Below are 12422 nucleotides of genomic sequence, written 5' to 3' on the forward strand. Positions count from 1 at the left end.
CTCCTCAATAAAGCCTTTCCTGACCATTCCGGTCTATAATTACCTTCCTATGTCTATGAAGTTCTGAAGTGTTTACTGCTTATTCCATTCCTCTGGCACTTTTCAGATTGATACTCTGATGTAAGCTAAATTTTCATAGGTACCTCTGATTATCTCATAGACTCATTTTGCTACAGAAGGTCAGAACTGAAAGGCACTTTAGATTACAGGAAGTATAATAGATCATTTTGATTACATGAAATTTTAAAGGGTTTGTACAAACAGGAAATTAAAAGGAAATCAGGAAGCTTGGAAAGAATTTGTATATCAAGTTTCTCTGATAAAGGCTTCACTTATTAAATATATAGGAAACTAAGTCAAATTTATAAAGATAAGACCCATTCCCCAGTGGATAAATGGTCAAAGTATATGAACAGGAAGTTTTCATAAGAATATATCAAAGCTATCTATAGTCATCTGAAAAATACTCTTAATCACATTTAATTAGAGAAATGAACATTAAAACAACTCTGTTGACCCATCTTGCACCTATCAGTTTGGCTCACATGACAGAAAAAGAAAATGATGAATGCTGAAGGGGATATAGAAAAGTATAGACACTAATGAACTGTATACCCTTTGACCCAGCAATACCACTACTAGGTCTAATCAAAAAAAAGAGAAGGACCTATATGCACAAAAATACTTATTTCAGCAATTTTTGTGGTGGCAAAGAATTAGAAATTATAGGGATGTCCATCAATTGAGGAATGGCTAGACAAGCTGTGGTATATTATTTTAATGGAATATTATTGTGCTATATAAGAAATAACAAGAAGTATGGTTTCAGAAAAACCTGAGAAGACCTATATGAATCGATGTCAAGTGAAGTGAGTAGAACCAGGAGATCATTGTATACAATAAGAGCAATAGTTTAAGTATGATCAACTGTGAAAGACTTAACCACTCTGATCAATACAAGGATTCAAGACAATTCCAAAGAACTCATAATGAAAAAAATGTTATCCATCTCCAGAGAGAGAACTGGTGAACTCTGAGTACAAATTAAAGTATAATTTTTTTCACTTTCTTTATTTTTCTTGGGTTTTTTGCAACATGGAAATGTTGTGCATGATCTCACATGTATAACTGATATATTGCTTGCCTTCTCAATGGATGGGGGAGGGGATGGTGGGAGATAATTTGGAACTCAAAGAAAAATTTAAGCATTAAAAAAATAATAAAATTCTTAAAAGAAACTGATACCCAAACAGATTAAGTGGCTTAGCTATAGCTGTGCAATTTGAGAACATCAGAGGCAGAATTCAAACCCAACTTAGAATCCAGCTTTCTATTGACTTCAAGACACCTCCTTCTACTCACTGCCTCTCTAGGTTTTTCATAATTGAACTGAATATCCAGAAACAAGATTTCTTATGAATCCCTGCTTTCTTCCTTTGGTTTCCTCTTTCTGAGTTTCATTCTTTCTGATCTTATAGACTTTAATTTTAAGATGCTAACCCTTAGTATCCTCAGTCAACCTTAGTCAAGAGGGATTGTTGGGAAACCTGATCAGGAGATAGACTAAATTTTCCTACCTCTATCAAGCTTGAAGTTCATTAATAGCTTTTAAGTCTAAGCTCAATGACCTGTTGCCTTTTGGAGGAAATAAGCCAGATGCAGGTTTTGGTGACCTCTCAGGATTTGGTCAGAGGCTCAGCTCCTTAATGCTACCTAAAACATTCCAAGGATTTATTAATGACTAAGAAAGAAGAGGAACAAATGTGTTTAAGCAGACACAAAACTGCCTGTCGGTAGAGAAAATAAATAGAAAACTCATCATCATTAAGTCAGGGAAATTGACAACAATGGCTTGAGGCCCTGGGTGAGGGAGCTTTTTATGTATTAATTTATTGATGTTAATAGAATACCTCATATTAACAACCATGAACTAGGGACCAGGTGGGGAATGTAGAAAGAATGATTAAGCAGCAGACATCACAGTGCAATGAGAAGAGAACTGGATTGAGAACAAGAAGATTTGATTTGAATCGGGGTTCTGTCACTTAGCGCTTGTGTGACCTTGGGCAAGTCAGTTTCTCTCACTGGGCCTTATTTTCCTCTTCTGTAAAAGGGAAGGATAAACCAGCCAATCTGTAAGATCCAAATATGAAATTATATGATCATCAGTGGAAAAAAATTGGAACCAAGAATATCATCTTCTGTTGGGGACAGTCCATACCCATGAAATAGCATGAGTACTATGCAAAACAAGATATCCATCAGTGTCAATAGGTGAGAATTAAAGACCAAGAAAAAAGTGATGTCAGACGAATTAATCACAGAAGACTTTCTGGAGAAGGTGAATTTTAAGGCTTGTTTTGAAGGAAGGGAGGGGAAATTGGTTAGCATAAAGGAAGAGGAGATGGAAATCTTGACAATTGCATGGATGAAGTGGAAAAGAAACTTTAGACTAAAAGATGAGAGGTCTTGATTCTAATCCCAACATTAATATGAGCCAGGTCTCCATCCTCAGGCCAGACCCTACACCGAAACTTTAGAGAAATAGGGCCCAAGAAAACAAGCCATACAGTGCAGGCAACCACACTCTCCAATTCTAGACAGAGGTTCTCTTGTGTGAGGCAATAAGGGTTAAGTGACTTGCCCAGGGTCACACACCTAGTAAGTGCTTTATCCACTGCACCACCTAGCTGCCCTAGATAGAGGTTCTTAACCTGGGGCCCATGAACTTTTTGTTTTGTTTTGTTTTGTTTTGGGGTTTTGCGGGGCAATGGCAATTAAGTGACTTGCCCAGGGTCACACAGCTAATAAGTGTCAAGTGTCTGAGGCCGGATTTGAACTCAGGTACTTGTGAATCCAGTGCTGGTGCTTTATCCACTGCGCCACCTAGCTGCCCCGCCTATGAACTTTTTAATAAATATTCTTATAGCTATATTTCAATATACTTAGACACTTGTAATCCTATTTTATGCACTTAAAAACATTGTTTTGCAAAGAGATCCATGACACAAAAAAAGGATAAGAATTCTTGCACTAGTACAGAGATGCTTAGGCAGAGCCCCCACTGAGATTAAAAAGGTTTTGTCCTACCATCTACTTTATATACTAAAAATTTGGTGGAAAACGAGTCTGATTCCCCCGTTTCATAGAAACTTCCTGCCTAAAAATTCAAGTCCGTATAACTAGAAAGATTTGGAGAAAAAGATAATAGTGATCAAATAACAGTACTTTCAGATTCACTTCAGGAAAAGTCAAGGCCTTGGGAGCAATCCATGGTGCTGAACTCCATACCTCTGCTTTCAGGTTTCTCTGATAAAGTGACCCAGAGGCCTTGGTCTTTGTGCCTGTCGTACTATTGCTTGGAACCTTACCTTCCTGTATTCAACTACCCTCATTTCAGTTTCCTGCCCTGAAATGGCCTTTCTGACCTATCCCAACCATGTATGCTAATCTATTCAGTACCTAACTTTGACAACTATCTGTATGTGCTGTCTCTTTTGGTTGTTCTTCAGACCAGTATCCCATTCTTATGAATGGGGTCCTAGTTTAGTGTGACCTTAAACAAATTTCATCATTTCTCTGGGCTTCATTTTCCTACTCTATAATATGTGCGGAGGCTGGAGTAAGGAATCTCTAAAGACCTTAAGAACTTTAATATTCTATTATTTTCTGTCCAAAGGGCACAAGGAAGGAAGGACCAAGTTGTGTACAAGGAGCACTTAACCAGTAAGCATAGCTAGAACAGAGAGACAATATTGGAAAGAAATTTTTCTTCTATGTGCTCAAAATCCTTGGAGCAAAATTATTGTTAATGTAGATGAAGCCAGGTACCTTATTAAATATAATTCCTTTCTGAATTACAAATTTCATTATTGAAGATGTCAAGTTTTCTTATAATGTGATAGATAGGAGTTGTTCTATTATAAAAAGCTTTTTTAAGAAGAGTCATCCGCATTCAGCCAACTTCAGAAGAGTTAAGGCTGTTTTGATCTTATTTGTTTCTTAGTTTTAGTCCTGGATGTTGCATAGTCTCACCTACTCCCTTGGTTTCTCTTAGTGGAAATGAGTGCATTAAAGGATCATGAGAGATCATATAGCTGGCCAGGCTTTATTCAGTGTAAGAAGCTTCTAAGAAAACACACTCCTGTGTCTTGTCCACTAACCAAAGCAATGATTTTAAAAATGAGATTTTATGGTACCATTCATCTGAGAAGCCTAGAATGCCTTAGAGTGATTACACTAATCTTTACATCATTTCCCAGCACAGTATCTGGCAGGCAATATTATTTTTACTCATCTTCCCATGGAGTACAGAGAAGGCAAGGTCACACAAATCGAGCCAATTACTAATCCAGGAATGAAACTCAAGCACCCATACTTTCCACTACTGCTTTATCATACACAAAAGAAGAGAAAACATGATATAATGGAGAGAGCACTGAACTAGGAATCACTGAACTAGGGTCTAGCCCTGAATCTTGTACTGATTCATTGGGTAAAAATCAGCCTTGGTTTTCCCATAAGTCAAATGGAGGTAATAAACAAGACCTTCCAGTATTACTGAATAGGTTATGTGATTGAATGGAGGTCATGGGTGTAAAAACATATTGGGAAATATAAAACACAATGAAGAAGTCAGGTATTTTTAGGAGCAAACTATGCAACTATCCTCAGTAAAAGCCAAGCACATGAATTCCAGTCCAGGCTCTGCTATTGCCTTGCTGTGTGAGTCTTCACAAGTCATTTTGCTTCTCAGAGCTTCAGCATCCCCATCCATAAAACAAGAACATTGAAGAGCAGCTAGGTGGCACAGTGGATAAAGCACCAGCCCTGGATTCAGGACCTGAGTTCAAATATGACCTCAGACACTTGACAATTACTAGCTGTGTGACCCTGGGCAAGTCACTTAATCCTCATTGCCCGGCAAAAACAAACAAACAAAGAAAAACAAAGACATTGATCCAAAGGCTCTCTGATGTCCCTCATTGCACTCATATGCTATGGAAAGTTGACTAAATAACCTCCTAACATCACTTCCAGATCTGTAGACTATGGAGACATTCCAAGCGGCTCAGGGATGCCAAGACAGAAAGGGTAGTCACCCTGGTCACAGTCCCTAATTGTACATGCTTATTGTAACGATTGGAATGACGCCACCTGCTGGAGACTTACTGTAGAAGAGTTCTGCCCATGAAGCAAAGGTCTTTGAGGGCAAGACCAGGCTTCAGGAAGTGACGCAGACTAGTGGGAGGAGGAAGGAAGAGACTGGCGCTGACTCTGGGTCTCTTTCCTGAGGACGCTGGCGGAGAAGGGAGCTAGAAATGTGCTCTCCCTTTAATAGATAGGAATCTAGGCCTTTCTCTCTCTCTTTACCAAATTCTTATTCTCCTTAATAAATGCTTAAAAGTCTAACTCTTGCTAAAGCTTGTAATTGATTGGCGACCACTCATTAGATATTTTAGACAGACTAGCAAGAATTTTAACCCTTAACATTATAGAACCTCTAGTCTGAAAAGCCTTGTCACCAAATCCACCCTCCAGCTGTTAGCCCATTCCACTGTTGGATCCACTGTAAGGAAATCAGTAAATCTGCAGACATTTGTCAAGCATCTATTATGTATCAGCCAGACACACTAAGGATAAAATGATAACAATGAAATATCCCCTACCCTCAAGGAACTTCCTTTGGAGGAGTGGTGACAATGCATAATATATACAAAGAAGTACAAAGTAAATTGAGGGCAAGGCCCTCATAACTGGGCTCACTCAGAAAAGGCTTTATGTAAGAGGCACCGTTTGAGCAGAATTTTAAAGCAAACAAAGGGTTTTAAAAGGTAGAGGTGAAGCATGGGGAATGAGCAGTGCAAAGTCAAGGAGATGAGAGATAGAGTAAACCAGACATAATTTCTGGGCAGGTGTTCGGAAAGGAAAGGAAAGGAAAGGAAAGGAAAGGAAAGGAAAGGAAAGGAAAGGAAAGGAAAGGAAAGGAAAGGAAAGGAAAGGAAAGGAAAGGAAAGGAAAGGAAAGGAAAGGAAAGGAAAGGAAAGGAAAGGAAAGGAAAGGAAAGGAAAGGAAAGGAAAGGAAAGGAAAGGAAAGGAAAGGAAAGGAAAGGAAAGGAAAGGAAAGGAAAGGAAAGGAAAGGAAAGGAAAGGAAAGGAAAGGAAAGGAAGAAAATAGTTCTCATTTCCATGGTGCTTTAAAATTTATGAAACACTTTCCTCACAACCTTTGAGGAATTGAAGGATACAGAGACTTAGAGAGGTGAGGCAATTTCCTGGACTCATAAAGATAATAAGTAATAGAGCAAGACTCAAACCTCTGTATCTAGTGTTCTTTTCACCACACTATGCTGCCACCCATATATATATTATATATGTATGTATGTATATGTATATATGTGTGTATGTTTGTGTATATGTATATATGTATGTGTGTATGTGTATGTATGTGTATATGTGTGTGTGTGTGTGTGTGTGTATATATATATATATACATATATATATATATGCATAACTTCCTAACCAGAAAGAAAGAATCTCTCCCAAACTACTTCCATGCTACCTCCAAACCAAATTTTCCCCCAGGTTCAAGAAGCACCCAGTTCTCCACAGGATTGGTTGTGGTTGTGGTTAATAAGAATAAGCTTTCCTTCCTGTAGGAAGATGACACTCATGACCCATAACCCATAAGGCATGAGATCTGAGTCATTTTATCTATAGAAGATATATGTCTCCACCTACTGACTCCAAGGACCAAATTGGGAATTCTTAACCCTTTTTGGGTCATGTAACCCTTTGGAAATATGGTGAAACCTATGGACTCCTTTTTCAGAATAATGCTTTTGTACAATTAAAGGCAGCCTAAACTTAAATTAGAAGTTAGTGGGAAAAAATATGTGACTTTTTCCCATCCATGTTCGTCTATATCCAAACGCCCAACAGGTATATGGCCCCAAGATTTAAAATTCCTCAACTAGGAGAAGCTTAGAGCTTAACCCATAGTGCAAGGTAAGATGTTTGAAAGCAAAACAGAACAGAGACAGCCCAAATGTACCAAAGGAAATACCTTAAGGCAGTTTTTCAGGACCCTAAATTGGGCAGTATGTAGCATTTGGGTTATAGATTTGACTGTAAGATTCCTAGCCACTGAGACAAAGAGGAAAACATGGAGTTCCATGGTCACATAAAGCAAACAAATTGGTTTACATAGACTCAATTTTTCCTGGAATAAAACTCAGGCAGGAATCTTTTGCCAGACTCCTTATATCAAGGACATTGAATAACATTTCCCAATTTAGTTCAGCAAATCTTTATCAACCTATGATATGCAAAAGCATGCAGAGATGAAAAATTATACAGTCCATAGCCTCAATGAGTTTACAGTCAGTTTAGGAGAGGTAAGGGATTGACATGTACACAAATAAATATGATACAATTTGGAAGCCTGGTATAGTGGAAAGAGCACTGAATTGGGAGTTAGTGAATGGACCTGGGTTCAAATCCAGATCTGCTATTTCCTGCTTATATGATCTTGGGGAAATAATTTTATCTCTTAGCACCTCAGTTTCCTCTTCTATAAAATGAGATGTTTGGACTAGATGGCTTGTCATGTCTTCTCTAATTTTAGATCTATGATGTTATGACTAGACATTCTCTTAGGTCCCTCCCAGCTCTGAATCATATGACTGACTATGAGAGTGTGATGAGGCAAAAGCAAGATCTTGACAAAATGCTCTAGAAAAATTAAGGCAAAGGTCACTTTCATCTGGGGAGATCATGGAAGGTTTCATGAAGGAGGTGATGACTGAGGTGGACCTTGAAGGAACAGGAAGATAAGTGGAGAACACAATTCAGTCATGGGATATGCGGAACTTGCATATGTGGGCAGAGGAAGTGTAGACTGATGTTATGGATAGCTGGTAGCTCATTTTGGCTAGAGACTATGGCATATAATGAGTAATAGTGTGGAATGAAGCTAGAAAGGTATGTTGAGTGAAGAAAGACCCTAAATATTAACCTATGTAGTTGTTATCATATAGATAGACAGGAAAATTCAAAGGTGTTGAGTAGGAGAATGGTGTTGTCAGACAAGTACATTAGGAAGATGAGCTATTTGGAAGGTGAATTGGACAGAAGAGAGACTTGAGTTAGGGAGAACAATTAGGGGGCAATTGCAGTAGTTCAGATTAGAGGAGATGAGGGTCTTAACTAGGGTAGTGTCTGGGTAAATCAAGAGGAGGGGACAAGTGTGAGATGTATTGTTAGAGGCAGAATCCATAAGACTGAACTACTGATTGGGCATAAAGAATGAAGGAAGAGGGGCAGCTAGGTGGTGCAGTGGATAAAGCACCGGCCCCGGATTCAGGAGGATCTGAATTCAAATCCGGACTCAGACACTTGACACTTACTAGCTGTGTGACCCTGGGCAAGTCACTTAACCCCAATTGCTTCACCAAAAACAAAAAACAAACAAAAAAGAATGAAGGAAGGAAGAAAGAGTCTAGGTAGTTGGAAGATCATGATGCCATCAACAATAATAGGGATGTTGGGAGGAAAGGCAGATTGAAAGAAGATAATGTGTTCAGTCGGTTACATGTTGAGTTTGATGTGCTGGTCATTTATCCAGATGGAGATGTCCAGCAGGCAATTGAAGATATAGAACTAAAATTCAAGAGAAAAAATCTGAATTGTTTGGTCAGTGGCAAAGATATGTTTAAACCAGTAGATTTGTAATGTCTTCAGTATCCCTTGTGATTCATTTCAGTGAAATACATATGCATTTATTAAGCATCTGCCATGTGCAGAGCTCTGTATTAGACACTGGAAATGCAAACGTAAAATAAGACACCATCCCTGACCTCAAGTAGTTTGTATTCTAATGAGGCACTGTGGCATATTGTCAGATAACTAGAAAACAAGACACTCCTGCTCACATACTGCCAGCAGTCACTGGAATTCCTACAACTGTGTAATGAGCTAATTTTTAAAAAAAAAAAATCTAATCTTAGCTGCTCCCTAAATGCTAAATGGCCAATCCTTTCATTTACTCTTCTTTGATTGAATGCCTATTGCACTCCTGAAAGAATCTATTCCAAATGTTCTTTCCTTGTGGCAAGCCATCCACATCTTCCCCTCCTCTTTTCTTAGCAGAAGAGCTCGCCCTATAACTTGACTGAGAACAAAGAGACCATCTATTGGGAGCCCCCTCTTCTCTACAATTCTACACTTCAAATCACCTCAGCATCATATCCCGTTCTCTCCTTTACTTACAAGTGTACATTGAAACAATTTTTAAAAAAAAATTTTGTTTTTGACAATTCCTTAATCGGAAGTTTTGTTGTTTGACTTTTCTCTCACAACCTAGCTAATGTGGGAATGCTTTCCATGACTACTCATGTATAATTTATTTTGAATTGCTTGAGTTCTTGTGGGTGGGGGTGGGAAGGGAGGGAGGAAGAGAAGTTGGAACACAAAGTTTTTAAAAATTGATGTCAAAATTTGTTTTTACATATATTTTGGAAAATAAAATTCTATTCAGAAAAAAGAAACAAACAAACAAAAAATAAGTGGACATTCTACTTCCCAAAGCCAAACCATTTGCTTGTGCCCTTCATCCCATCCCTTCTTGGGAAAATTGCACCTATAATCATCCCTACCAGTTTTTAAAACTCTCTTAATCCAGTGGCTCTTGCCCTACTACCTACAAATTATGTACAGACCTTCCACATCCTCAAAAAGTCTACACTTGACCCTGCCATACCTTCAAGCAATTATCCTATCAATCAACCAACATTTAGTAAGCACCTACTGTGTGCCAAACATTTTGCTAGGTGTTAGGGATACAGAGACATAAATACAGTATGATGCTCCTTCATTTCAAAGGGCTTACATTCTCTATCACCTTTCCCAGCAAATGACTTTTTTTTGGTGAGGCAATTGGAGTTAAGTGACTTGCCCAGGGTCACACAGCTAGTAAGTGTCAAGTGTCTGAGACTGGATTTGAACTCAGGTCCTCCTGAATCCAGGACCGGTACTCTATCCACTGCACCACCTAGCTTCTCCCCAGCAACTGACTTTTTTTAAAGCTAAACTCAGGGGGACAGGTAGGGAGCTGCAGGTGAGAGAGAGGGATGACAGCACCTCTGCACCCAACACCCTCTCCTAAGATTGAGAAGAACAAGCTTCTGTTGGGGGATTTCATCTACCAGAGCAGCTCCTTGCCCTGCACTTGAAAGTTAAGGTCACCTCAGAATGATGGAACCCCAGGAGAGCGGTGTCCAGTACAGCAGGTGGAGCAACAACCAGGATGAGGTCAGCATGAATGTGCAGGCCTCCGAGAGCTCCGGCTGTGAGTGGATCTACACCAAACTATGCACTGGGAAGCTGGGCATCGCCATGAAGGTGACAGGTGGGATCATTATGTTCTGGATCATCTTCATCATCGGCTACGTCACCAGCTACTATATCCACAAGTGCAAGTAGAGCTTGTTTGAATCTGCTGGACACCTTTACCAGGAGCCCTCTACCTACCCAGAGACCTCTTACTTCCTGGCTCAGACCACCAGGCCAGGCTGGCCCCTGGGGACACACACACCTATAGATATAGATACACAGAGAGAGAGAGAGAGAGAGAGAGAGAGAGAGAGAGAGAGAGAGAGAGAGAGAGAGAGAGAGAGAGAGGGGGAGGGAGGGAGGGAGGGAGGGAGAGAGAGAGAGAGAGAGAGAGAGAGAGAGAGAGAGAGAGAGAGAGAGAGAGAGGGAGGGAGGGAGGGAGGGAGGGAGAGAGAGAGAGAGAGAGAGAGAGAGAGAGAGAGAGAGAGAGAGAGAGAGAGAGAGAGAGAGAGAGAGAGAAAGGCAGGGACAATCTTTTATTCTCTTTTCAGAGAAAGAGAGAGCCACATACCTAGACTGACAGACACTCAGGCACTGTACAGAAGAGCTAGCCATACATGGAGACATAGACAGACACAGAAAAAGACAGACACTAATGCACATACTTCTCCCCTGCCCCAGGAGAGAATGCCAGACTAAGCAGTCCACATCCCAGCCTTCCCCTGCCACATTCCACCTGCAGGGAAAGTTACTGAAGCCCAGGACTGCATCTCTCTCCCACCCAGCCCCTCCTTGGTTGCCCTGATCAGATGATCTCTCCTTTGGATCTGTGGCTTGACAGTAAAAGGTCTGAGAAAGGTGGGAGAGGCCAGGGCACAGTTCACTCATCACCACAGCTTCTAGGGTTCCATTTCCACCCATCCCTGCTCCAGTCACAGGTGGTGGGGGTAAAATCTACCTCCCGTAGGCTGTGGCCTCTCCTCCCCGTTCCCTGCCCTGCCCCTGACCATGAACTCTGATTTCAACAGAAATTTGTTGAGGGAGAGAAAGGCAGTGGCCCATTTATTTCCAGCAAAATATTTTTAAAAGAAGCAGCATCATGTATGGGAAAGAGGTACTTTATTAAAATCCTGACTATCCCATTTATGTTGTATAAGCATGGGAGAGTTGGGAAAGTCACTTACCATCTCTGGACTCAGTTCCCTCAACTCTAAAATGAGACCAGATTGTGAAGGCCCCTTCCATCTCTAAATCCGTGCTTCTATGACAATGGTTCAACATGAAATTCTAGCAAAGCCAAAAATTTCCCATGGTCCCTCGGGGTCAGCAGGGAAATTCATAGCCTTAACTCCCAGCCCCCCAGGGCCCAGGGTCTTCCCCAGACTCATAGGCCCACAGCTGTGTCCCCTTTATGTGTGTGAGGGGGTCTCAAACCTTCAGCTCTGGAGCTACTCTCAGAGGTATCCCCTCTAAAGTTAGTCCTTTGCCCCCTCCCCTGGATTTGCCCTCAATTGCTGCACTAAGTTCTAGGGAATAATATCCCCTGGCCTACCCTGAAGGAAGAAAGCCCCAGTGAATCTGAATTGGGGCCCTGGACACAGGTGCCACAAAGACTCTCAGAGCCAAAAGAAAGCAGCCCCCAAGCTGAGGAGCCTTCCCTCCTGATCCATGACCTCACCAAAGAGGCAGAGGCTGAGCCATGAAGGACTGGGGCATCCTGGGGGTTGAGCCCCAGCCTCTATGCCCCCCTTTCTCGTGCCTTTCCAGAGAGGCAGAATAATATGAAGGAAAAAAAGTCCTAGACTAGAAGGATTCTAAAAAACAGCCATTTGTAGTGTGACCTTGAAAAAAAAGCTAAACTCATTGCCTTCATTTCCTCACATCCTACCAAGCATATATTATGCACCTACTATGTGCCAAGCATTGTGTCAAGTGCCACAGATACAGAAAATGGCAAATAATAATCACTGCTTCTAAGAGGTTCATAGTCTAATAGGAGAGAAAAGATGCATATGATTATATGCCAACTTCATATAGAGAGTATAAATTGGGGATGATCTCAGAGGAGAGGGTCTAGCATGAAATGGGGT

At 40.7% G+C, this 12422-nt stretch overlaps 2 protein-coding genes across 2 annotated transcripts in view; both read left to right on the plus strand.

The window, feature by feature from the left end:
- The window catches only part of ASIC2 (acid sensing ion channel subunit 2), a 354556-nt gene that overhangs the window by 271585 nt on the left and 70549 nt on the right, over window positions 1-12422 (plus strand). The window lies entirely within an intron of this gene.
- On the plus strand, window positions 10252-10482 carry LOC122725813 (small integral membrane protein 1-like). Its single transcript, XM_043963141.1, has one exon. The coding sequence runs from the start codon at window positions 10252-10254 to the stop codon at window positions 10480-10482; it is 231 nt and encodes a 76-aa protein (XP_043819076.1).

The sequence above is a fragment of the Dromiciops gliroides genome, chromosome 4, assembly GCF_019393635.1.
Source record: "Dromiciops gliroides isolate mDroGli1 chromosome 4, mDroGli1.pri, whole genome shotgun sequence".
Classification (NCBI taxonomy): Eukaryota; Metazoa; Chordata; class Mammalia; order Microbiotheria; family Microbiotheriidae; genus Dromiciops; species Dromiciops gliroides.

What these genes read in the sequence shown, in the direction of transcription:
- LOC122725813 (XM_043963141.1), top strand. Translation starts at nt 10,252, where the DNA reads ATGATGGAACCCCAGGAGAGCGGTGTCCAGTACAGCAGGTGGAGCAAC.